The sequence below is a fragment of the Homalodisca vitripennis genome, chromosome 4 (genome assembly GCF_021130785.1).
Source record: "Homalodisca vitripennis isolate AUS2020 chromosome 4, UT_GWSS_2.1, whole genome shotgun sequence".
NCBI classification, from domain to species: Eukaryota; Metazoa; Arthropoda; class Insecta; order Hemiptera; family Cicadellidae; genus Homalodisca; species Homalodisca vitripennis.
Window position 1 is genome coordinate 90,209,934 of NC_060210.1, and position 27,046 is coordinate 90,236,979.

General features: G+C 33.7%; 1 protein-coding gene across 1 annotated transcript; it reads right to left on the reverse strand.

Moving 5' to 3' along the window:
* Positions 1-223: 223 nt before the first annotated feature.
* LOC124359743 (retinol dehydrogenase 12-like) lies at positions 224-26,445 on the reverse strand. The gene is made up of 8 exons (XM_046812741.1): positions 26,291-26,445; positions 14,932-15,122; positions 13,476-13,568; positions 13,104-13,340; positions 11,902-12,090; positions 9,388-9,500; positions 7,698-7,787; positions 224-422 (listed from the first exon to the last, which is right to left on the reverse strand). Exons 2-8 carry the CDS (start codon positions 15,101-15,103, stop codon positions 315-317), a joined length of 1,002 nt encoding a protein of 333 aa, XP_046668697.1. The 5' UTR covers positions 15,104-15,122; positions 26,291-26,445; the 3' UTR covers positions 224-314.
* Between the last annotated feature and the right edge of the window lie 601 nt (positions 26,446-27,046).

A 27,046-nucleotide genomic window follows, 5' to 3' on the forward strand; every position in this document is an offset into this window, starting at 1 on the left:
AAACTCTCAACTATTCCAAATTTAAGTTTATTTTATTCACTTTTATACACCCAGTGCGTGCTCGCGCACACACTGTGTGCACATACACAAACACACACACACCTGTGAAAACCATTTTTATAGATGGGTGTTCCAAAAGCATATAATTCTAATGGCCATAAAGGAACATCACTATACTTCCTAACGAAGTTATGGGTCGAAAGTAAAAAGGAGTGAAGAAAAATTACATTTTTTATAATAATTTATTTTTAAATTTTTCATATTAGTACTTAAGGCTATAAAAGATTGAACTAATACTAAATGCTGAATTATCACTAAAAGTGCTTCTCTGCAGATTTCAAATGAACAAGTTCTGCACTCTTCTCGAATAGTTTATCCTGTAGGTTTGTGTTGTGTGCGATGTTAGCAACACAGTGGGACACCTGGAAAAAATTATAGCTATGAGGAAAAGTCAATCTCCTTAAAATTCAAAAAAATATTGAGACATTTAAACTTGGGCAAGCAGGGTGTTGTAACTAAACAAAATAAAACTGATCTTCAAGTATGTCAGAATCGTAATTTACACCAACATTTACATAATTTTAAAACAGTAAAACATCCAACAATAAGTGTTACTTAACACCACTAAGCTTACACAACAAATTCACAACACCAGATCAAAACCAATTGCATACGTAGTCTAAGGATACTGCTTTCTTAACAACAGTTTTGTTAATTGAATTATTACACAAAAAATGACACTACAGTGACAGGAACAAATACAGCCTGCTCTGGCTACAATAGCGGTAAGTCATGTGAACAACAACAACAAAGACGTGTCGGCATGTCAAGTCAAAAATCTTTATTAACATTTTCTTCAAGAAATGTAATAGAGTCACAGAATTTACAATCATGTTTACAAATAAAGTTAAAGGATTTAACAATAAGTCAAAAATTGGTTTATTTATTAATTGTGTGCAGTTCTTCCTAGGTGGTCCTGTAGTTCCTGCAGCGGTCAATGAATTCATTGAGGGTATAGATGGTTTCTTCAAGCAGCCAGTTTCGCAGTCTTCTTTTCAGAATGTTGTTGTCTCCTCTCTTGATTTCAAAAGGAAGCAAGTTGAAGAGCTTTGCGCCGGCATATGATGGTTTCTTCGTAAAGAGTTCCATCCTGTGTAGTGGGAGGATGTAATTCTGTGCGTTTCTAGTTGCATGCCCTCGAAAGTCTCCAAGCTTCTTCAAGTTTTTCTTTGTGTCGTGAAGAATTACCTCCAGATTCTAGGTACTGATAGCCGTTACTGTCAGGATTCCGCGATCCTTGAACACCTGTCTGCAGCTTTCATGCGGCAATAGACCCACCATAGTCCTTAGGGCACGCTTTTGCAGGACAAGAACTTTTTGAATATTTGTACTAGATGTACTGCCTCACAGTACCACACCATATCGTAGGTGACTCTCAAACAGAGCATGGTAAGCGGTGGTCATAGCTTCATATGTACTGGTGGCCTTTACCCTTTTCAGAACAAATGTTGCCGTGCTTAGTTTTTGGTACAAGTAGTCAACATGCAGAGTCCATGAAAGACAGCTATCCAGAATCATTCTCAGGTGTTTTAGTGAGTCAGTCATTATTATATTAGGAGGTCCTGATACCCTATCTTTTAGTCATCCCAGGTTCATCTGCTTTGTGTTTGTTTCATTGAACACAAGGTCATTCTTTTCACAATAGTCTTGTGCCATACTTAGAGATATGTATGTATTTATTTCCAGTTCTTCTGCAGACCTGCTGGTAGTGAGTAAGGCTGTGTCATCAGCATACATGATGGGATAGCAGTAAGCTTCCAAGTACTTTGGCAAGTCTGAAACAAATAAGATGAATAGAACGGGTCCCAGGACGGATCCCTGGGGCACGCCCCGTGATACACCCCTAGGTTCTGAAGCCACTCTCTTCACTGACCCTTCAATAACATGTTTGATTTCAACAATCTGTCTTCTGTTACACAAATAGCTTGTGAACCATTTGAGAGGTGTTCCCCATATTCCCAGAGAATCAAGCTTCTTCAGTATTAGGCTGTGGTCAAGACAATCGAAAGCCTTGCTTAAGTCTAGAAAGGTACTAACAACAGAGTTTTCAGACTTAAAGCTATCGATAACAAACTCAATCAGGTCAACAAGCCCAGTTGTAGTGGATTTTCCAGAGATGAAGCCGTGTTGTCTCTCTGGTAGGAGCTTGTTAAACTCAAGATGTTCAATTAGTCTTATTAGCACAACTTTTTCGATGACTAGATACCGTTGGGATAAGTGATATGGGTCTAAAATTGGTTATTTCATCTCTTTGACCTTGTTTATGCAGAGGAATTACTTTGGCAGTTTTTAGTTTATTTGGAAAGACTCCTTGTGAAAGCGATTTGTTTATGATGTCCTTCAAGGGAGCACACAACTCTTCTTTGCAGAGCTTCAGAAGTCTTGAGGAGATATCATTTACACCAGCTGACATTGAAGATTTAATTCCTTGGATGATAATCCTGACTTCTTCACTCGTTATAGGTTTGAAAGCAACAAGTTTGCTCCTCGAGTTGTGCTGAAAAACACCTGTAACAACAGTTCTTGGGGGGTTCTTGGCTTTAAAAGTCTTTTCTGCCACTGTTGTAAAGAACTTGTTAAAATGTTCTGCTATCTTTAAGGGTTCCTCAGTTTGCTCTCCTGCGATGCTTAGCTTCCATTTTTCTCGTTCAGCACTCATTTTCGAAGCCCTCTCACAATTAATCATTCTCCAAATCATTCTACTTTTATTTTCAGAGTCAGTTATCAACTTTTCATTAGCCTTTCGCCTGATAGATCTTAATTTTAAGTCATATTCCTTTTGTTCTCGAGGCTGCTATTTTGTCTTCTTCCTGACCTGTGAGAATGTACCTGTTATTAGCAGCAATATATAATCTTCTTAGATTATCTGCTTCTGGGCTGGAGATGGTTAGCTTAGATCGTTGACTATTGCGTTTTGAATTTCTGTAAGGACAAGTTATGTCTAACACGGTTGTCAAAATGTTGATAAAGTTATCATATGCCATGTCTGCTTCTGATGCCTTGTAGATTTTCTCCTAAGATTGGTTAGACACTAGGTTTTTAAAAAGTGCCACGTTACGAGAGGTGAAGGTTCTGTTGCAAGATGTTGGGTTCTTTTTAGATCTACAAGGAAACTTGATTAGTGCATAACTGCCCTGTATGGTCGGATATGCCAGTGTCAACAATATCTACATCTATCATGGTATTGTTCAGATTAGTGCACACAACGTCTATGGATGAGATGGATGTGTTGGTGATTCTTGTTGGTGGTAGGTCAAGCCTAGCTATGTCATAGGAGGCTAAAAGATCACGGAGGAGGAACTTCTCATTGGTATCTTCCAGACTGTCAACATTCAGATCTCCAACCAAACAGATTCCGCAGTTATTTTGTGGAATATTGTCCAAAGCCTCGGCAATCAATGCTAGTGTTTCATCAAAAGGAGCATTAGGAGGTCGGTACATCCCCAAGACAAAGAGATCACCTTTCCCTGTCATCATTTTTATGACAGCCATTTCACAGATTAATTCTTGGCTTAGATTAGCAATGCTGTGATCTTTTACAGAGTTGGCTAGAGTTTTGCGTTTGTATATAGACACGCTCCTTTTGAGATGGTTGACTCTACAATAGGAAGTTATGAGGTTATAATTGATCAGATTAGCATTAGGAAGAATGCTGTTGCTAAGTCCATGTTCTGTCAGCACAACTATGTCAGGCTTAGAATGATCAAGGAAATGGTTGAGCCTATCAAGTTTGTTGCTAAGTCGTTCTACGTTGTGGTGGAGAATTTTGGTTTTCTCAGGTGAGTTTTTTCCATCTGCTTTTCTAATTTGGGCTGACAAAACTGTTGGTTGTTGGTGGAGTGTGGGACTTATAAATTTACCTTGTCTGGATTGCGTTTTGTTAATATTGAGTTTATGAATGTTCTGGTCGGGAAAAGCTGAGTCTGTTTGAGCTTCTCTTTTTTCCTTTTTGCCTGTGCTAAAAAATGTGAAGAGTTTGGTGCCTTTTGTACAAGATCTACTCTCTGATCAACTTTGTTCTTCTGGTCTGTATTGTTGCCCTGATTTTCAGCATTGATCTTGGTTCTAATTGATAGAATGTCTGTGTTTAAGGTACTTACAGTTTCACCAATACTTATTATCTCGTTCTCATCTTCAACAGAATAAGGTTTTTTGGTTGAGTTTATAGGTCTTGGTCTCTTGAGGTAGGCAGGCAGTTCTACATATTAGCCATCCTCATAGCAATGAATGTTTGGGAACGCAGTAGACTGAAGGATTTTCTTAGGGTGAACTATTGCAGAGATTTGGTGAGTTTCGGGAGTAGACTGCTGAACTTCTTGGTTCCTTCCATTTATTTTTCTTATCCACTTGCTCAAGAGATCATCTGCTGTTGGTGTAATGTGTTTAAAAGATCCTGTATGTCTGGTTATGGCGACTAAGCAGTGGGGCAGTGAGTCATATATTTCATCTTTATACTTGGATGTTCGTATTACTATGATGTTCTCCGCCTGTCTCCCTTGGTATTCATGGATGGTTGAAATGTTATACCCCATCTTGCTTAATTCAAGCTTTTCAGATTGTTTGAAGACCAGGATTTTGTATTGACCAGAATTTATCTGCAGGTTGGTAATCCCGTTAGGGCAGATCAGCATTGACTCATTGCTTTCTGGATTGCTGGTTGTCATGCCTTGTTCGTAGAAAGTTGAGAGAAGATCTGCAACACTACTTGTAAATCGGTATGAATGAGTGACTGAGCACTTGAGTCAATTCTGCTGTTTCCAGGATGTTAAAGTACTTTAGATCATGGAGGGTTCTGTTTATGAAAGGTATTTGGTTTTTGTCCCCAATCAGCAGAGCCTCTGAAACTCCAGCAAGAGCGCAAGGAAAGAGAATTTCCCCTGCGTGTAGCATTAATGCTTCATCCACAATTACCCTCTTATATTTTCCTCCATTTTTCAGGTGGTCTGTGGAGTGTATGATGAAGGAATGTACTGTTCGACAGGAGTCCTTTATTTCTTTAGCAGATGTTTCTTCTCGTTTTAATTTTAGCCGCTTGCGGAAGTCAACTGCTGCATCTCGTGTTGGGTCACCCTCCCTATGGTTGTTGATAATAAAGGTAGTTTTTCCGCAGCCGGGGACTCCTTGAACCAACTTAAGCCTTGTTCCCACTGTGTCTCTGCTACCGATACCCTTGACGCTGTTGTAGAGTCGTAGATGATTCATTACCTCTGTTTCCTCTGAGACGAGCAAGATATCATTTGCTGGTTTGATGTTAGCATCAACTACATATTTTGAGTTTTTACATGCAAGTTTAACAAATCGTGATCCATCAAAGCCATGGCTATATTGCTTGCCAGGGTTTCTTCCCAGTAAGATATTTCCAGACTTAGATCGATTATGTCATAGTTGATTTTGGATGGAGAAGTTATTACTTGCTTCATCTCTTGACTGGATAGATGTTTTTCGTTTAAGCTGTGAGATCTATAAAATTGAGAGAATTGTTGCAGCAGAAGGATTTCAGCTTTCTGCCACAATTCCCTCTGCTCTGTCATTGCATGCTCTGCAAATGCCTGTTTCACGTTGCTTGTGTCAGTTGTACTTTTGGTCAGAGTGCAATCGTTTGTCATGCTTTGTACCTCCCCCAAGCAGATTGAAGTCACTGGTTTCCTCCAATCACTGTATAAAATTGGGATACTGTTTGTTGATATTCTGGATACCTCTTTCTGATGCTTAAAAAGTTTGTTTAGGACAGTGTCTATGTTTCTTTTAACGGTTATATCTTTAGTGTAAAGTCTGAACCTGTGCAAGTAGGCGTTACATTCAAATTGCAGCCGAACTTGTAGTAGATCTCTTGTGGTGGTCATCTCTGGACGTATTTGTAGCCAGGTGTTGTCTATGTCAATTGAGAGCTGGAGGGGGTATTTAATACAATCATTTAATACCTCCAGAAACTTAAATAATTTTGTCTTCCAATTGTTTAGGCATGACGAGTAGCAGATAATGAGGATAGTTTTCCCTTTAACTGTAATTGATATAAAACTGTTATAAGAGGTCTTATTTGCTTTGACTCTGTCTGATATTTGTGTGAGTAGTTCTAGGGGTAGTGATGGTTGGCATGTGTTAGTGTCTTTATCATATAATGCCACACCGCATGCTTTTTCCCAGTCAGAGTCAAAGCTCAATTGTGAGGAGATCAGAGGAGTTTTGTCAGGAACAAATGTAAACATTTTTAGGCTCGTTATGTTACCTTCATCCTGGGGGTTTAGAAAGGACAAACGGCCTGTGTTTGTGCTGACTGCGGTTTTCCTAATAATTCTTCTACAGAGTGATCTAGTCTGGTGTGTATCAGTATCTTCATCATCGCTTAGTTCATGATTTTCTACATTCCTGCGTGTTACACCATCCAGTTTGATCACATGGCCGGATTTAGAATCCGACAAGTGTTCCAATATGGGCTCTTTCTGTGTTGCCGTATTTGCTTCAATGCGTTTTTGAGATACAGAAAAGCAATTTCTTCCTTTCTTGCAGGGTATAGATTTATTGAAAGTACTTTGTTTCAATGTTTTGGTTTTCTTAGATTGCTGTTTATTTTCAGTTTTGAAGCTGTGGTACTGGATTTGAGTTTCTAAAGATTCGACTCTGTTTTTTTAGACTATTCAGACTGTTTTCGAGTTCTGTTGGATCACTCAAAATTCTGGGGATAAAACTTGACTGCATGATAGTGGGAGTAGTTAGATCTAGGTCTCTTTGACATTCTATGCTTTGATTTTCGGACTCCGCTTTTTCTGCCCGCTCCCTTTTCTCTGCCACTGCCTGTAGCTTTGTTGTTAGCTTTTTAAGGTTGTCTATTTCCTTAATGTACCCCGTAATGAGTTGTGTTTGTTCCTTGTCATGTTCTTCGAACATGCTCTGAATTTCTAGGCAGTTTGATTTTCTTTTTTTGATAATATAATTCAACACTTCTTTCCACATTAAATATAGGTCTTACAAAAAAAGTAGACATAAATTATAAGAAATTTATTTTACTAGTGGGTTCTGTTCAAATACAAATTTTCTAAACAATAAACCAAAAACTAGAAAAATTTAAAATTTTTAATGTATTAAAAAAAATTACATATTCGCTTACATAATTTTTGTTGGCAAACATCAGATTCTTGTTCAGTAACCTCGAAAACACAAAACAAGCCAAATAAAATAATTAGACTAGAACTTTCCACTTCAAGCCTGCCTTTTAAAACACCATTTGACTGGGCTATATGTCTAATGCAATCGCGTTTTTAGTAGAACAAAAGTGGATTTTTATGCTTAATATGTAAATAATTATATACTATATAAATATAATAAAAGTACTTGCAAAAACTAAGTGGTAGATTGAGTAAACAAAATTCACAGCAGGATTCTGTGAATAACCAATAGTGACAAATGCTGCTTACATTAATTTGAATGTTAATTTTGATTTTCTATTCAACTCACTACCAATAAATTTAAAAATCTTGTTTATACTTGGAAACTCCTGGTGTTGTTATAATTCAACCACAAAAGATATCCAATAAAATAGAATTTAAAAATTTGTTTAGAAAAAATAACAAGAAATAATGTTTGATTTAATTAAGTTATAATAATAGACGCTTTTCTAAATTATTCAATATAACATTTACCTTGCAGTCAGCAAAATGTTCGCCTGTGACATAAGCAAGTTTAATTTCGGTAGCAGCATATGCTGGTGTCATTGCTGCCTCACATGGTGTCTGAAACATTTAAAACAGTAAAAATCTTGAAACAAGATAGCATAATTTATTTATTTTGTTTATGGTTATTATGTATCATAGAATAGCTAAACAATACAGAATTTATTAAACTTTCCCTCCAATTTTCCTTTCCTATGTCCCTTCCCATGACAGATGTTGAGGAACCATATGAAAAAATGTAGTGCGGTAAAAATGGTAATTGTGTAAATTAAAAAGATTTCAAGTAAATTCTTTAGCATTATACTTGATTGCTCATGCACAAAATTGGATGGTGTCACATATAAACTGTTTTTAAAAAATACAATGAATTATAAAGTAAAAGGAGATAAAATATATAATTAAAGTGCCAATGTAAAATAATAAAACTAAGAATTGCAATATATTCAATTACATAAAGAGTTCCTCAAGACAATATTTATTGATTTCTTTGGAGATTTTTCAAAATACTTGTAAGTGTTTTTACATTGTGCTGCTTTGTCTTAAATGTTGAGATAATTTCTTGAAACAATTTGAACCAGCCAATATTGTTGTATTGTCTTAATTTTTTAAATTATAAAGTTGTATAACTGGATATTTTTTCTAAATTGATCTTTTTACTTCTATATTATTGTTTTTTTTTATCATGAGATATTGACACACACACACACACACACACACACACACACAAAAGAAAAATCGTGTTTATAATAAATTTGTTTTCTTTTTATAGCATTTACCAAAATTTTAGGATAACTTCTTCAATACAGATTTAATTAGGTTTTTGTAAACTTTGTGTCAACTGGGTGCCAAATATTTCTTTAGAGAATTTTGGCTTGGAATACATCAAACACCTTCCACACAGTTCAAATCTTTCTCCTAAAGACTCATTTTTTTACGTGAAATTTGTTCTCGCAAGCTTTTTAACGATCATGATAAATTAAAATGTTTTCAAAGTTTTTACTGTGCTTTATATTACAAATGTCTGCAAACTGGCAAACGCGTAACTTAAGTAGAAAAATAGTTTAAAGAATAATTACTTGTAAATAATTTTCTTATTGTGTTCTTTTCTTTCACAAGTAAAATGGAATTAATCTTGATCACCACCTGTATCTGTATATTAGGAAAGGAATGGAAATAACAAAATTGAACAAAATGGTCAGTAATATTGAATCACATGTGACTGGTTAGTGATCATGAACACGTCCTCCCCAATACAAAAGGAATAATTTTATTATTCTACATACAGAACAAACACATTCCATGACTTATCTTTAAAGTTTTGGATCTTCTTTACCTAAAGAAATCAAACAACATATTAATCAATTGTGTCATCTCAATCTGCAGTTATTATTACAGTGGCCATTTTGAACAGCGTACGAAATGACAGAACTACCCTCAGAGCATCACTGCCAGATGTGTACAAGATGTAGCTACACCACCACTAAGACCATGTCTCTACCCCTACACATTCAATATCCAGACGGCAAAGGAACTTACTTTCCAAACAAACCAAATATATACTATTTCAATAAAGATTGCTGCACAAAAAGTATTTGCTCCACCAGGACTTGAACCCGGATTTCTTACTTTCCAGTACGTTATACATACTACGGTTACTTACTTTACCAAAAACATTGAGCCACAAATTGCAGAGGATTCCAATGAATGAGCCAGAACATTTCTTGGTCATGTCAGTCAGTGCCATACCAGGGTGGACAGTATTCACAGTAACTCCTGTATAAATGTCAGGAATTTTGAAGCATCGAAACATGAATAATACATGACATGAATTTCACAAAAAAAACTGTCTTGTTATTTTACAATTACTTAACTGATGACCGACTATGAATAATATAACTGGTAACAGAAATGTTACACTTGTTCACCATTGTAAGTTTAATAAAAATAACTGAAACATGATATCCTGTGAAAATGGTGTCATTATAATGAATGTTTTACTTGATTCTAATTTGTAAATACAACTGCCACACATTGTTTAGTAAACAATTGTTTGGTGGTAGATTTACATATTACGAGTTTGGTGTATGAGTGCAAAGTTTCTTGATTTCCTAGCTTCTCTGCAAGGTAGTGGTTTGACAACCTGATCATCTGACTGACCCGTCTTAGTCGATCTCGTTCACTACCATGACGCGGTCTATTGATCAGGTCAGTGCAGAGTTACAAAGCCTTCCCGCTACAGCGTGTCATTCCGGTCATTGTGACGACTGAACAGAATGACTGAGCGAAAACGTAAGGATCCGCTTGCAAACAAGTGAATGAATAGAGGAAGAAACAACATATTGTACAATCAATATATACGAGTACATATATCAAAATTAATGTATTGTTTCCAGAATCTAGTACAAGTAAATATATCCATCAAAACTGATAAAAATTTACTGTAAGTTACCAGATACTTTACTAAATATTGTAAATGTCAATTCTTATGTACAATGGACTTTATTCATTGATATGCCTTTGATTTATCATAATGATTCCTTAACACATTTTTAAAATAAATTACTAAAAATCAAATACATTGATGATTTGAAAATAGTTTATTTTTATAAGTAACAACATATTTTAGACGACTGCATGATTATGGGGACCTACTGTAATCTATAACGCCTAGAATCTACCCAGTTTTAGTTAGTTACATTATAATATTCCGCTATTTTTTTGAAGTGAAAACTTCTTTAGGCGCGTTGAGCGTTTTGGTAGAGGGTAAAATCCTCGGTTCGCGTCAACGACATGCTAATGATACTAACCTGCATGAAAAAGTCAGTCTCGCTGTGTTTTTTAACCGTAGACTTGGCCGCGGACTACTAACCTGCATGAAAAAGTCAGTCTCGCTGTGTTAAAACTGTCCCGGCGGAGTATGAAAACAGACTGCGAAAATCAGTGACCTTTACGGCTTCCTCTCGCGATTTAAAAGTGAAGCCAATGTCGTACAATTCTGTAAGATGCGTCAAATTAAAGCTCTTAATATTGGCAATCTATTGGTTACATTTTTAAATATTAAAAAAATTTCGAAATAATTTTGATTATTGTTTACATTTTACATAGCGTTTACAATGACAAGAAAAAAGTAGTAAGCGAGGATTTTTTTTTATTTTTTGGTCAGACAAAATTTGTCAGCGAGAAAGTTGTGTGAAAATAGATGAATATTTTTTTTTGTAATTTATCATTTTTTTATTGGAAGTTTAGTTTAGCCTGTAGTAGCGTATGAAGTGATGAGTGAACGTTTCTGCCGGAACTGTAGTTGGCGCATTGGCTCACTGATACCGTATTAACGTAATTAGTTTATTGTGCAATAAAAATACCTTTACGAAAGAACCAAGTTAATTTAACTAATTTATTAGTTTTAAAAATATTGTGGGTTTAATTGTTATTGCAATTATATACTTTATCCGTAGCAATAACTGTATTATTTACAACGGTGTTCAACTCACTGTTGTTCACTCGGTGTTTACTCACTTGTATTCTATGTTTAACGAACTATTAATATTGAGCAATTACAACAAGTATAATGATTGCATTGAACTTTTTATTAAGATATTGTTAAGATAATTGTATATTAATTATTTTTTCAACCACTTTGTATTTATATTTTGTTCATGATTTGTTTAACCCATCATATGTAACTAATAAATAAAACATACAAAATTTCATATAATTTTTGCATATAGTTTTAATTACTCTCAACTTAATAGTTCCGTTTTCACTTCTATCGGCAGTCCCACTACTGCTACTGTTTTTTTTTTTATGGATAAAGGTTTTTAAATGGACTAAATACTAATATTATAAGTTTTAACGATTCTTAATAATAATGTATCTGATTTGGAAGAAAATATCAAATTTAATCTGTTGGCGAGAAAAAATGAATGCAACGTTCAGGGTGAACATGTCTTTTGAAACACTCTGACCTGGATCAATCGTTCACCTGACTGACCTGTTAGATGTGAACAGGTAATGACTGAACGACACATCTGTATGGCAAAGATTAGGTACAAACTAGTAAAGACCATGTTGGAGTTATTTTTCTTAGACAAACATTTGTAATGGCAAATGTCTATAAAATTTGTGCTATAATGTTAAGGATATCAGTTCAGTTTTAAGGAAACTGATAGTTCACCTGTCCCCTGCAACATCCTGGCAAAGTACTTGGCAGTGAGGATGTTGGCCAGCTTTGAGTTGAAGTAGACTCTGCAGTTAGGCAATCGTTGTTTGTCACAGTTGAGGTTGTCCATACTAAACTTGTGAAAGTGGTGGAAGAGAGATGACACAAACACTACGCGGCTTGGTGACGACTTCTTTAGTAAATCTGTACAGTAGAAAGTTATATGATGGAACTGCCAACTCTTAAAATATCAGAATCGATAATATTAGTGGACCTTTTTTCTTTCTTCTGATTTAATCATGAAAAGTGACTCTAAAAAAAATGTCAGTCACTGATGGTGGACAATTACACATTTCCAAAAACATTGCTAAGTTATTCTAGGCCTCTTCTCAGATTTGTATTAATTTTAGTAAATATAAAAAATCAATTGATTATCAAATTCTAAAATAATGATGCTTGAATATCGCAATTCTGCCATTTTTAATGTGGTGTTAATAGTTTAGAGCTAAAGCAACAAAGTAATATTTATAGTTCAAATAATTTCAAGAGTCAAGTCGAATATTCAATTCAATTCAATTTAATAACACTGAATAGAAATAATTCCAATAACAATTTTATATGGCCATCAGTCAAAGATTTAAACAAATTTATGAAGAAGGTGAATGATTCTACTTAGGAAAAAGGAGTTGTGTTAGGTAAACTTATGAACATACCTTGTTCATATCTAGTAGAACTTGAGAAAGATGCACAGTCGTGTGCAGAGACATTGTGCACTTAAAGAAGATAAAGTAAAAATCGTTCCAAAGCAAAGTCAAACATCAGTTCTTGCACCAAATAGTTTTTTAATGGCTAGATTTTCTTAACTAAAAATGAAGCGAATAAACTTTTACAAACATTATTTTGTAAAAGGAACACGTAACAAGGAACGTGTTATGTTTGAATGTCCTGAATATTCCTTTTAAATTTACACAAGATTTTCATATTTTGTCAGATGATTGTTTTGTTATGACTCAGTTACAATGATTAGGTTATAACACTGTTTTCATAAATGATATGTTTTTATTTTGTTTGAATTATTTCTTAATTATTTTTTCTCTTTTAAAATTAATTATGTATTGTAAATAAAAACATATCAATGATTATTTTTAATTTTTCTAATCAGAAATATCTTTAAAAAGGCAATTGAGTGAATACAATAAAAAATAAATTGTGGTGACCTAGTAGCAAGTTGGTGAGCAGGAATGGCCCAAAGTGATTGACTTGCATGATGGTATTGAGCCCATCTGCTGTAGTAGGATTGGGTGAACATGCTATCGCAGCATTGTTGATCAGCACATCCAACTTGCCCACAGAGTCATGGAAATCCTTGGAGAACTTCCTCACAGAATCCAGCGAACTTAAGTCCAGGTGCCTTACTTCCACTTTATTGTTGTTTGTCCGAGCCACTATTTGATCTGCACATAATATTTTCCACAATAACCATTTCCAAAATAACACTAGAAAAAATACAAGCAATTTACTAAGAGACAAATCTTAACTTCCAATACACTGAGTTTGTTCTGTTAAAAAAGTGCAAAAGCATTATGTACCTCTAGCAATCTGGCCCAAATGAACATCTTTGCAGGCCATAATAAGATGACCACCTCTTGATGCCATCAGGTCTGCAGTCATTCTTCCTATTCCTACAAACATTAACAATACTGTGAGCTCATTCACTATTTATTAATTTATTATTATTTTAGAAATAATTATATATAATGTAAACTACTGCTACTGAAACTAGCTTCAAAATCACATTGCTCCATCTTTCTGAAGGTAGTTGTTTGTTTTCGCTTCTTTTACATAACATTTCATGGAATCGTTTATTTACTACAAGATTAGAATATTTAAGAAATACTTGTGATGTAAATTTATTTCGCAAACAAATTTTTGTTAACACAGAATATTGATTATTGCCTAAAGCTCAGGATTTCAATATCAGAAAAACTCAATTCCGGAGTTAAAAAATTGTTTCTTACGTTTTATAATGTAAATTTGGCAACAATATATTTTATTAAATATTTTACAACCTAAATTTCTTAACTCAGAATATAAACTACTACATATATTACCAAGATAAACATGGGAACTATTTAATATAATTTTTTGTCAAGCTAAATATAATTACAGTACAAATACAAAGTAGTTAAATTGAATATACTGTAGATGACTATCATCGTTAAAAAATGTATTGTTCAACATAAATAAAATAAAATATTTGTAATACTTCTTGATAGTAAATTGAATGATTTCAATTTCTTCACTTCGCTTGCCGGCAAAATTGTTTTAAGTAAGCATTTGTTTTCTGTACTCAATAAGTGCCCATGTATTTGCAAAAATTTAATTTTTACTATTAAAATATATAATTATTGGTTTATTATATAATAAGGTAAATTCTCTCTCTGAAAGTGGTAACATACTATTGTATTACTGCAATTCTAATTAAGGGTGAAACATAACGTAGATTAATTTGTATGACAATTATACTTTTTGCTGTTGTGTTTGTAAAAATTCTCTATAATTTTATTTTTTGTAGAATGCCATGACTTAAATGTCAACAATCCCGGGATTGCCCTGTTGAAATACTGGGATTGCCAGAGCTTAAAAACCACCAGTAAATCGGGATCGCTGGATACCGAATCTTGGGATTGCAATCCTTTTAAGTACAATCCAATATTCAAACCTAGATTATTGCCGGGATATACCACATCACTAGCAAATTGTGCTGACTGGTCAGTGAATTGAAAATAAGCTCAGTGAGACTCAATCTTGGTTCTAAAAATTAATTGCACATTCAATTAATTTTAACCGCCTATAGTATGAAGTAAATATGCAAAATTAAAGTATTATTTAAAAGTAATAATAAATCATATACCTACTTATGATGAATTTAATCTCAGAGTCAAATGGTTTTCCAGAGATTTATTGGTTTCTTGAGAGTGTTAAGTTCATGTTATTAATCTTGAAAATATTGAATGGAAGAATTAAAGGTGCAACCGTACATACCTGTCTCTGCTCCCGTAATGATGAAAGTCTTGCCTTCTGTTCGCTCTATATTAGTGTCATAATAGGCAATAAACATGCGCATATAAGCCCAGTACAACGCTACCACCAAGACTAGGATCCACAGCCATGTACTGTTGACTGCAATGAACAGATAAGCTGAGAGCAGACCCATAGCACCGATTACTCTGAAACTGAACATTTTTCAATCATCATCAGTGAAAGAAGTTGTAAGAAATTGTGCACAACAATTATGCACCTGGTGAAGCAATGAGAATACCTCTTCACCTGATTACACTCTAGTTGTAGTCTAGAGGTCTCTGATGCCGAAACAATGTAAAGCGTTAATTTTAAGCTTCTTTGCCACCGATTTGTTTTATTTTCTCAGATGAGATCTCAGATCAGATATTACTGATTTATTTACAAAAAGATATATCTACAAAATATTATTAGATGCTGATAATTTAGACCCTGTTGTGTATATAAAATGTCTCAGCCTTGTAATCAATGAAACTTTAAGTTGGAACGAGCACAATGATTATGTTTTTAATAAAATTGCTTCAGCTCTACACTGTGAGTTTATTTACTTGTAACTTAAATAAACAAACTGTAATGAATACAATAATAAATGGTAATAAGAATTGTTTCATTCTTATTTAACTTAATATTGCATTGTTATATATAGAGCAGTTACATTAATTTAGGTAGGATATTATACTACAAGAAAAAAGCCAATTGGATAGTGTACAATTAAAAAGAATCCACTTCTACTCTACTTTTACATATAATCATAAATATATGCTTTACACCAACTTTTTATCTTTATATATATTTTACGCTTTTTTATTTTGAAAACTGTCACGAAACATAATATGTTAAACTATTTTTAAATTTAGAATTTTAAGAAAGGAGACATCAATATAACACTTGCTATCATAGGCAGAAAAATTAACACCAACTAGTATTTCATTTCATAAAAACTGAATTTATTTGAAAAAAGCTTATATCACCTCACAAAAGAGTTTGTATATGAATAAAAACATTTAAAGGGACCAACATGCACCTTACTCCTTTGAGGAGTTTTGGACAAATTAAAACAAAACAAAGTCATGTTTACTGTGTGTATTTTTTAATTATATGTATAAGTATAATTAAACTAAATTTATTTAAAAATTTTCATCCTCTGACTATTAGAAGTAAGAACTCACTATTTCAATTTAGCTGTTATTGTTAATACTTTTATTTAGTTGTAATTTTCGGATGCTAATCTTGCACAATAATTGTACAATAACAAATAAAAAAGTAAGAATAACTTCAGAGCAAGGTAAATAACATGCACTGATAGTTTTTAAACTTCTGAACTGCTAGGTAGGTGTCATATTCTCAAATAGCCTTCCAGATTCAATAAGAAATTCACAAGGCGTCACAAATATCTTAAAAGAAATATTAACATCACAATAATTTTAAAGTATGCTGACACACCTGAGGGATAATCTAATTCTGTCAATGACTGAGACAACTGTGGAATAAACCAAAACAATGTATGATATAGATAAAAATTAACACCCCAGTAGTTTTAAAGTGTGTTGGACATGAGGGATAATATAGTTATGTAAATAACAGAGCCAAAAGTACAATAAATCAATACAATGAATGGTCATAGTCATACATTTTTATTCACCCATTCATTAGGAACAAAAATGCCTCCAGTTTAACCTAAATGTTTTTTTCTTGTCATGAGCTTGACAATGTTGAAAATATATCATAATATTCTGTACAATTAATTTAGTGTCAAAATTCTGTCTATCTATCTAAATTGTGTCTATATATGTACAAACTCCTCCAAACTGTAGTAAGGCCAGTTCAGCAACCATTGGTAGATGGTCTTCCACAATAGTTGGTACAAGTGATGACCTCTGATTTTATCAGAAAGGATGTTCCAGTATTTGGTACCAATGAATGATGGTTGCTTCTCAAATACAGTTAGGTGGTGGATAGGAGAGCATTGTTGACTCTCCTTGTCTGATAATTATGGTTCTCTGCTCCTCTTGTCAAATTTTGTTTCTTTGTAAAAGTGATAAGAGTATTTTTATCTCCAGAATGACAAGTCCAATAACAGTTGGGATGTTCAGGTGTCTAGGTATTCCCTGCAAGAATCCAGTGGGCCTAGGTTAGCGAGAATACAAATTGCCTTTTTCTGTAGTATCAAGACTCCATGACTCTATGGAATTTTCCGTTACAGGACTTTCCCTGAGCAGTAATGCCATATCTCAAATGGGTTTTGAACTATTTTAACTGTTTTGGGACTACTCACCTGCTTAAACCTTCTCAAGATATACAGAGAGGAGTTTAGCTTTTTACAAAGCTGGTCTACACGAGGGTTCCAGGATAGTTGGTAATTTATCAGTGCTCTCATTTAAGTACATTGTTACAGGATTAGACTTATTAGATGAAGTATACAGGATGCTCAACTGGCCTATGTGGTCTGAGATGTGGTTCTTTGCTATTTATACAGATAGTTCATTTTAATGAAGGTTGGTCCCAACAAGGTCAATTGAAGCCATGGTATCACCGATAATACTAGTCAGAAGTAGTCCAAGATGTTAGATGTTGTAACAGGAGAACAGTTCTTCTTGTTTCTCATTCTTCCTGGTGTTTGGTTTAATACAGTCCACATTAATATTTCTCATTATTACATGCTATAGATAAAAATCAACATCCCAGTAATTTTAAAGTATGCAGAAACACCTGAGAGATCAATCATAAAATTCTCTTAGTGACAAGACCAAAATGCAATGTCAAGACAGTGTGTGTTACAGATGATTATTTCAAAGTGAGGTACTGAGTAAATAGTTTATTCCATCTAAATTTTACAAATATGTTGATGGGTTTTAAACATTACGTACAATTATTAAAAATTGCATTAAAATACTTGTAATCTGTATTACATATTTACAGCAATAATATTTCTTACAATTTTAAGTTTATTATGAAACCAAAAAAATTCAAATCACAACATATGATACGTATCGAACATAGAACTTTCTTTTAAGCTAATTTCCTCACTAATAATGACTAATACAGACCGTTAGGAATTAACTTTTTATAATTTTATAAAATGTACAAGAAATTGAGTCCTAATGGTCGGTACTAGTCTTAGCCCTTATAACGTCACAGACGCCGTATGGCGCATAGACAAACTATCTCCAAACGGCAAAGACGCAGTACGGCGCATCGACACAAAACTGCGTCTATAGCAAATTTAAGTTACTTTTAAATCCGATCAATGTCACTAACGGTATGCGTCAACCATGTGTGTGGGTTATTGACCTATGTCAAGCGTCAAAATATAGCTGTCGCGTTACATTGTTTGAAACAATGTCTCATACTGCAGACAGGTCTCTAAGGGAGGCGGTGTTGCTATTTTCTTAAAACAAAATTGTATCTTCACAAACTTTACAATCAAAGAAACGTCTGAAAAACATTTTGAAGCAGTCGGGGTCAAACTTGAAACAAACAAATCAAAATTAGTCGTCGTAGGCATATACAGGTCTCCTGGAGGAAATGAAGACGTTTTCTTTTATAGTTTAGAAGCTTTACTTACGGACCTGGGTAAACAAAAAAATTACATTCTGATGGGTGATTTTAATGTTGATGCACTAAACAACAATCACCCATCTACCAAGCGTTTAGTCGATTTGCTAAGATCATTTGATCTTGAACTGTTGGTGAAATCTCCAACGAGAGTAACCACTAATACTCAATCGGCTATAGACAACATTATTACTAATATCTCTGATGTCGCAGTGACTGTGGTCAATACAGCAATCTCTGACCACTATGGCCAAGAGGCTATTATCAGAGGTAAACTATTCAAAAAAGAACCGAAAATTCCCAAAACAATAAGAGACACAAGGCCTGGAAATATTGCTCTCCTCAACGCCTCCCTTTCTAAAGAAAAATGGGATTTTCTAAATTCGATACAACCGGTAGAACAGCAGTTTAAAACTTTTAATGAATATTTAAATTTCCATTTCAACACCTGTTGTCCTACTAAAACAGTTAAAATCGGTACAAAAAAGACGCAAAATACTTGGATTACAAAAGGCATCCTTGTTTCAAGGGAAAAACTTAAGTTTTTTTCAGAAATCAATAGAACCACGACCAACGAACAATTTAAAGCCTTTTTTCGAGTTTACAAAAGAACTTATAGGAAAGTAATCATTGCTGCGAAAGCATATGATGTTTCTAAATTAATTCTTTTTTCCAAAAATATTTCCAAAACTGTCTGGGACATTATAAACAACAAAAGTCGCGAAAATAATCAAATAAAAGTCCAAATAGGGGATAGACTTGTGAGTGATGCCTCAGAGGTCGCTAGCGAGTTTAATAGATTTTTTGCATCTGTTGCTGGTGGGCGAGATCCTCGTTCATCACTTCCACAAGGAAACCCCAGGCGTAGACAGAGCCCAGCAACCTCATTGGTGCTGGCTCCTGTGTTTGAGGAAGAGATTAATCAAATAATTCAACAACTTCCAAACAAAAAGTCTAATGACATTAATTTTATGTCAATGTGGCTCATAAAAAAATGCTCAAAGCATATAGTGAAGCCACTGACCAAATTAGTTAATCTATCGTTTCTAACAGGAGTCTTTCCCTCTCTCCTAAAATTGGCAAAAGTGCATCCAATTCATAAGAAAGATAACCCCAATTCAGTAAATAACTATCGGCCTGTCTCTATTTTGCCTGTATTGAGCAAAATATTCGAAAAACTTTTTTTGTCAAGAATGCTAAATTTTTTAAACAAACACAACCAACTTTCAGACGACCAATTTGGTTTCAGAAAGGGAAAGTCGACAATTGACGCTATAGTGAATCTTGTCGATATGGTTGTAGAGGGAATTGAAGGTCATAATCACACATTAAGTGTATTTATTGACCTTTCAAAAGCATTTGACTGTGTTGACCACAAAACACTGCTTGACAAATTAGAATCCCACGGCATTCGAGGCGTGCCACTTTTATGGATTAGTTCATTCCTAAACCATAGAACACAGGTCGTCCAAATTTCGAATCAAATTTCAAAACCTACTGCACTGAGATATGGAGTTCCCCAGGGATCAATACTCAGTCCAATTCTTTTCCTGATATATGTTAATGACATTGAATCATCACTACTGCATGGAAAGCTTGTGCAGTACGCAGATGACACGACTCTCTGTTTTAGAGGAGGTACAAAACAAAATTTAGAAATACAGACCTTTGTTGACCTTAACAATTGTGTCCAACATTTCAATAGCCTCAATCTTCAAATAAACTCATCAAAATCAAATTTCCTAAACTTTTCAATGCGCTCTATAGATATTGAAAGAGGTCCTGCTGTTATGGTTGCAGATACATTATTGGAAGAAGTCTATTCTTCAAAGTTCCTTGGAATACACCTTGATCGAGGGTTGACATGGAAAAATCACATTGATTATGTTTGTGCCAAATTATCCTCAGGAGTTTATGTCTTAAGATCTTTGGCAAAATACTGCCCAAGTCAGGTACTGATTACGGCGTACTACGGGTTAATTTATCCCCACCTTTCGTATGGAATCGTTTTGTGGGGAGCCTGTGCAAACAACCATTTTATGAGAGTTTTCAAATTACAAAAAAAAGCAATTCGCATTATCGCTAATTTAAACTTCAGAGAGTCGTGCAGGACAGCGTTTAAAAATTTGCAACTGTTAACTTTGCCATGTCTCTACATCTTAGAAACAACCTTATATTGTTTGTCTAAATGTGCCTTAACCAGAGGACGAGACATACATGAATATGAGACAAGAGGCAGAGATAACTACCGTTCGGGAATGCACAGAACGGTGGTTTATGAACATTTGCCTTCGCAGGCAGGTGTTCATTTTATAAACAGATTGCCAAACAAAATTAAAAATGCCTCAACGCCCAAGGTGTTAAAAACTCGTATCAAACTCTGCCTGGCGTCAAACGCTTTCTACAGTGTTGATGAGTTTCTGGCATTCAACTGGGAGACCACGCGATGAGGAAACTGACTCCAGCGCCGAAAGTGGGCGTAATTGGCATGGAATGAATGGGGAGTGAATGTTTGAATGTTGTAAGTTTAAATGTGGCCTTGATGTGGGATGAATGGAAAAAATTTAGACATGAAAATTGACGTTTGCTATGCAATGTATATTGTCAACTGCAATTAAACGATTTGATTTGATTTGATTTGACGCGGTGTCACTCTCCCCGCCACACGCCACAGACGCCGTACAGCGCGCGCGCTTTTGTTTGCAGTTTGGCTTCAGGTAGTGCGTGTCTAACCATCGCATAGTCGGTTTCCTTCGTCGTGCTTTCTGTTTATATGGTTTTTATTTATTTGTTAAAAGTATTGATATCTTAGTTTTAGTATTCATTTAGTGTCATTTTAGTGTTTAGTGTCACCTATTTAGTGTTCATTATTAGTGATAAATAACATGTCTCGTAACATTGACGATCCTGAGTACAGTGACTTTGTTAGTCATCTTATGAATGCAACCTTATCTAGTACTTATGGAGACATTATTTCAAGTGATGAAGAGAACATTGAAGATAATACAGACAAAACCACAATAACTACTACGCCTTCCTTCCCAATTGGAACATTACCTTCTACTTCGACCGCTAATGTGCGTATTCGTACTGTTATCTCGAAAAAAAGAAAACGTAAACAAACTGTGTCAAACAAAAGACCAACAAAGACCGCACGAACTGTTCCCACCCCCAGCAAATGGAGAAATGTGACTGCTAGCGACCCCGGGCCAAGTAAGACGATTCCTATCTATAATATCAATCAAGGTACAAATTTACCATCATTTTTTGACAAAACTACTCAGCCTATTGAATATATTTTTCTCTTTTTCAATAACGAAATAAGAGATTACATTTGTAATGAAACAAACTTGAATGCTAACGAAAATAAAAATAAAAACCAATTTCCTAAATCACGGATTAGACAATGGAAAGACATTAATGACACTGATCTCAAAGCCTTTTTAGGGACTGTAATCAATATGGGCTTGATAACAATGCCTACCGTTGAATCTTATTTCAGCACAAAATGGGAAACAAGTATACCTTTTTTTTTCACAAATATTTTCCCAAAGAGATTTCCTAAATATTTTTTGGAATCTACACTTTAACCATGACGAAACACCCCGTAGAATTTCTGAGGGACCAAAAGGGTTCCTTATAAGTCCCCTAACAGACCATATAAAAAAAATGTGCAAACTTTTTTACACCCCTGGTAGCAATTTGTCAATTCATGAAAGTACAGTGGCCTATAAGGGAAAGGTTGGATTCAAGGTATATAATCCCCTAAAGCCTAATAAGTTTGGCATGAAAGTTTTTGTTGCATCAGATTCGGAAAATGGATATATATGTGATTTCATTCCTTACTTTGGAAAAAAGGAGCTTATTCCAAATTCTCCACTCTTGAAGACGACACAGGTCGTAAAAAAACTCACAGAGTCAGTTGTATTGAAAGATTTGTCAAATCCAACAACTGGAACACATATTTATACGGATCGTTACTATACCAGCCCTGAACTTGCCGTAGAACTTTTGAAGCTGAATTGCCATCTGACCGGAACAGTAATGACAAATCGTATCGACATGCCACCAAACTTGAAGACCAGGGCTAAACAGCTGGAAAAAGGAGATATTTTGTCAGAGAGAGACAATAATATTCTTGTCCTTTCCTGGCGAGATAAGAGAGTGGTTACAATGCTATCAACTAAATGGAAAGGGGATATACAACACATGACTGATGTCCCAAGTCAATGGCCTCATCTTGCACCTACACCTAAACCAAACGTTATATTGGATTACATCAAACGTATGGGTGGCGTCGATAGAAGTGATTATTTTATTTCTACATATCAGTTTTTAAGGAGAACAAAAAAATGGTACAGAAAGTTCTTTTTTTGGCTTTTAGAAGTAGCGATGATAAATTCTTATCTTCTTTATAAAATGATGCAGATAAAGTTTATGACAAAACCACTCACGCACCTACAGTTCCGGAGAAGTCTAGTTCGAGATCTTGTTGAGGACCGAGTTAGAAATAAACCATCAAGAAAGAGGAAAGGTAGACCATCAGAAGGACCTCTCCTTGAAAGACTCAATGGAAAACATTTCCTAAAGAAGAGGGATAAAAAGAAATCACGCTGCGTTGTGTGCTCAAAGAGAGGCCTACGGCGCGAGACCTGCTACTCCTGCAAGACATGCACAGGAGAACCAGCCCTACATCCAGAGGATTGTTTCGAGGACTACCATTCAAAAGAACACTATTAGGTTAGTTGTATATTTACAATCATGCATTTCTTTTTTATATTTATCACAAGTGTAATTTATATAATTGTCTGGTAATGTTTATAGTTTAGCTAATAAAATTTTGTGTGCCTTTTATTTTGACTTTATTTATATCTACAATTTAATGCCTCATAAATATATGTACGTACAAGATAATTTTAAAATTTTTACTTTTTTATACTTACCATAATTATAGAAAGTAAAAATAAAAATCACTTTACACATTAAAAATTTTTTTTTTTAATATTGTGCCGTTTGCTGGAAGTCGTGAAAAGATATACTGACGTTATAAGGGTTAGATTATTCTATACTACTTTAATATTTATTATAATCCTAAATGTACTTTTAAATTTAACATTGCTACTTCTTCCTTCAACATAGTTCTTTTTTCCACCATAATTAAACAAAATTCACATTGTATCAACACTTTCTACTATAGCTACATTAACAATAGAAGTATTGTAAAAACTGTATTCACAATAAAGAACTTTATTCTCCTTTATTCACAACTGTCAAAGAAACTAAATAATAGTGACTTCAACTAAAATAATTGTAGCCTATTCAGAATAATAAAAAAAAACTAGCACAATCTTACAATAATTCTCAGATAACAATGTTTTTATAATTAATTTATTATCAACAGCATAGATCAGCTGTTTTTATGGAAAAGATAGCTTATTGTCTTGAATTCATTTTAGTAAAAAGAATTTTTATAACAGGAAATATCGTGATCATTTAAAAATAATAACGGAGTTAGTTTGTAATTTTTTAATATTTTATTTTACACGCTAGAACATGTTTTTTTAAGCCTACATCACTTTCAGGAATTAAATATAAATACATAAAACCAAATACAATTGATGATAATTTTCTGGTTGCCCTCAAAGGGTTGCCAGCAGCAACAATCAATCCCCTGGTGTGTTCAAATCTTACTGTAGCAATAAATTTTATGTTCAAACTTCTCTAATTTATAATGTAAAGATCTTTAATTTTATCTATATTAATCTTTAACTTATTTAATTAATTCTGGTTTGCAATTATTGATATGTAAAATATAAGCATATTGAAGTTCTTGTCTGTTAATTTCTAATTTTTTGACTAAAAAACTTTGGATAAAGAATTGATGATTTGTCTTTTAACATCATTTTCTGACACTTCATTCCAACTTTCATGTTGCAATATTTTTCAATACTTTTCTTAGAAAAAATTATCAGTTCTACTTTTTATGTCGTACTCGCTTCTTAGAAACTGCTAAATAAAAGGCTAATTTGCTATGTGAAAGATTAACAAAAATGTTGTCTATATATTGCCTGCCCTGTCAGATTCCAGGTTAATGCCTGAAGTAGTTTGTCTAAACCTCTAACCCCAACATATCTAATATGGCAAAATAGTTATATCTAGTATAATGCCATTAAAATAGCCAAAAAACAAAATAGATTTATTTTTATCTGTTGATATTTGTGTACGTTCATTAATTATGATAGTTATTAAACCGATCACTATTACTGTATCGTATTTCTGTCACACTTTGTGTATGAAAACCCAAAACTACACAACCAAAGTAATGTATCATGCTTTGTAAATAACATTTAACTTGAAGTTCATATTTTGTATATATATATATATATATATTTGTTCATCGTCGAGTGTCTGCCGTGTCTTGCGCAATGCACACAGTGGACGTCAATCACTCAGCGGCAGTAAAAAACACACAATTGCTAATATCATATCTAAAAATGTGTGTAGTTATATACACAGTAAATATATCCTCTATATAAATACATTGTAACTTCTCAATATTGTTTATCAAGTACTTGAATATATTTTGGCTTGAAATAAAAAAAAAAACATTTAGATGTAAAATACATATTATTTAAGTAATATGAATAAACACCCATATTTTAAGCCAAATGTATGTAATATATATGTATCTTGGAAGCTCATATTAGAATATATCAATTCTAGATAAAAGGTGGAGGAAGTGTCTTGGAATTCTTAAGATATAGCCATTTTCCCCGATTCTCTGTTATTCTCATTAATACAGCTTCATTTTCTTGAAATTCTTTTGTGTCATCGGGTGGTCTAAAAAGGGTAAATTTTAACTAATGTTATAGCAGTTTTTGTATAGCATTAAATAATAATAATAATGCTTTAAGATGGCTCATACTTACAATTTGTAATATTATTAGCATTTAACACATTCTGAGTGAGGGGGTAGGGGTGTTCCCATACATGGGAAACGGAATATTTGTAGTGGTACCCCCCATAAGGTGGATTAGATATTCAAGATAAGTTAAATTGGGCATATTAAAAAACATGTCCTATTTTAACATATTTTAGAAATGGATTAATGGGTAAATAAATAATAATCAGTATTTTAATCTGTTTTAGCATAAACATACAGTAAATCACAATTAAGCATTTTTACTACCCAACAGAGATATCAAAGTTAAGTTTGTGTTTCTCAAAGGTTTACTAAATATTACTAACAAAAAGTTTGACTTTTTCAAAATGTTCAAATCGGAGTAAAAAAATGTGTGTATAAAGTGTTTGATTTAATTTTTAAAATTATGTTCATATAAAGCGAACAAAGATGGAGATTTCCAGTTTGAGCCAAATTTATTGATGTTTTGTTGTCTTTCCAAATATATATCACAAAGGGGAGGTGGTTTCATTCCCAAAATTTGATTTAAGGTCTAGAAAACATAAACCTTCAAATTATCAACAAAATATCCCAAAAGTCCTAGTCATTTGAAAATTAGTGGTAGATGGAGAATTTTTGATAATTCTGAATCAATGTATAAACATGCATGTTTGTCTGTGTGGTTAAATTTTGATATCGTGCCATTATGAGTTATTATATATAAATGAAATATTTGCTATAATCCGAAATGTTCTACAAAATGTAACATATTGCCTCATAGAAAACTTGTATAGTTCAGTGAAATGTAATTTCGTTTAAATAAAACTTTAATAAAACATAAATGTTTGCAACAAATTGTAAGCTTACCTGAAGCACACGATGAAGCTACATATCAGGCAAACAACACGAAAAGGGAAATTTGATGTTGAGAACAGTATTGTATTCAAATATACATGCAAACAAAACCTATTAAACCGAGGTCAGTGTTTACACATTTGTGGTTAAGTGGACAAACAGTAGTAACAAGTTGCAGCTTATTCTGACTGTTCATATTGGCCAAAAGTAAATATTTAACTTATTAGCTCTGTAGTGTTTTATTTAAAAAAATAACACTTATTTTGACCACACACAAATTATTATGAATTAATATATGTTACTACAAGAGTTGAAAGAGATTAAGTATGTTACATTAATGTAAAAGTTAAAGTAAACAAAATGTGCTCAAAATCTCTAGTCCAGTAAATCCATCAGTGGCAGAGCTAGGACTTGGCATGGAGGATAAATCTGATTGAAGAGCACACTGCGCTAAGGGAGGGTGGGGATTATAAAATAAGTTTGAATAAAACTACAGTTAAATAAATGGATGGATGTAATTATAAGTAAACATTTTAACTGCTGTATTTTAAACAAGTTAGATTTCTGTTGTACAAACATTTTTCAAATTGTTCAGGGCTTTTGGGTGGGTTTTACCCCTCCCTTTTTTTTATTTATACCACTGAAACCCTTCACCACCACCTCAATTAACTTTCAGTTGAAAAACTCTTACTACTGTGTATGTGGGTCAACAATCTCCATTTCTTTTAGGCTCTCATGTAAACAGGGGTTAATACCTGTATGAATACT

What these genes read in the sequence shown, in the direction of transcription:
- LOC124359743 (XM_046812741.1), bottom strand. Translation starts at nt 15,103, where the DNA reads ATGGGTCTGCTCTCAGCTTATCTGTTCATTGCAGTCAACAGTACATGG. An exon ending in CATTACGGGAGCAGAGACAG is followed by an intron (nt 13,569 to 14,931) that starts GTATGTACGGTT and finishes TAATGTTTGTAG; the next exon opens with GAATAGGAAGAATGACTGCA. An exon ending in TTTGGGCCAGATTGCTAGAG is followed by an intron (nt 13,341 to 13,475) that starts GTACATAATGCT and finishes TATTATGTGCAG; the next exon opens with ATCAAATAGTGGCTCGGACA.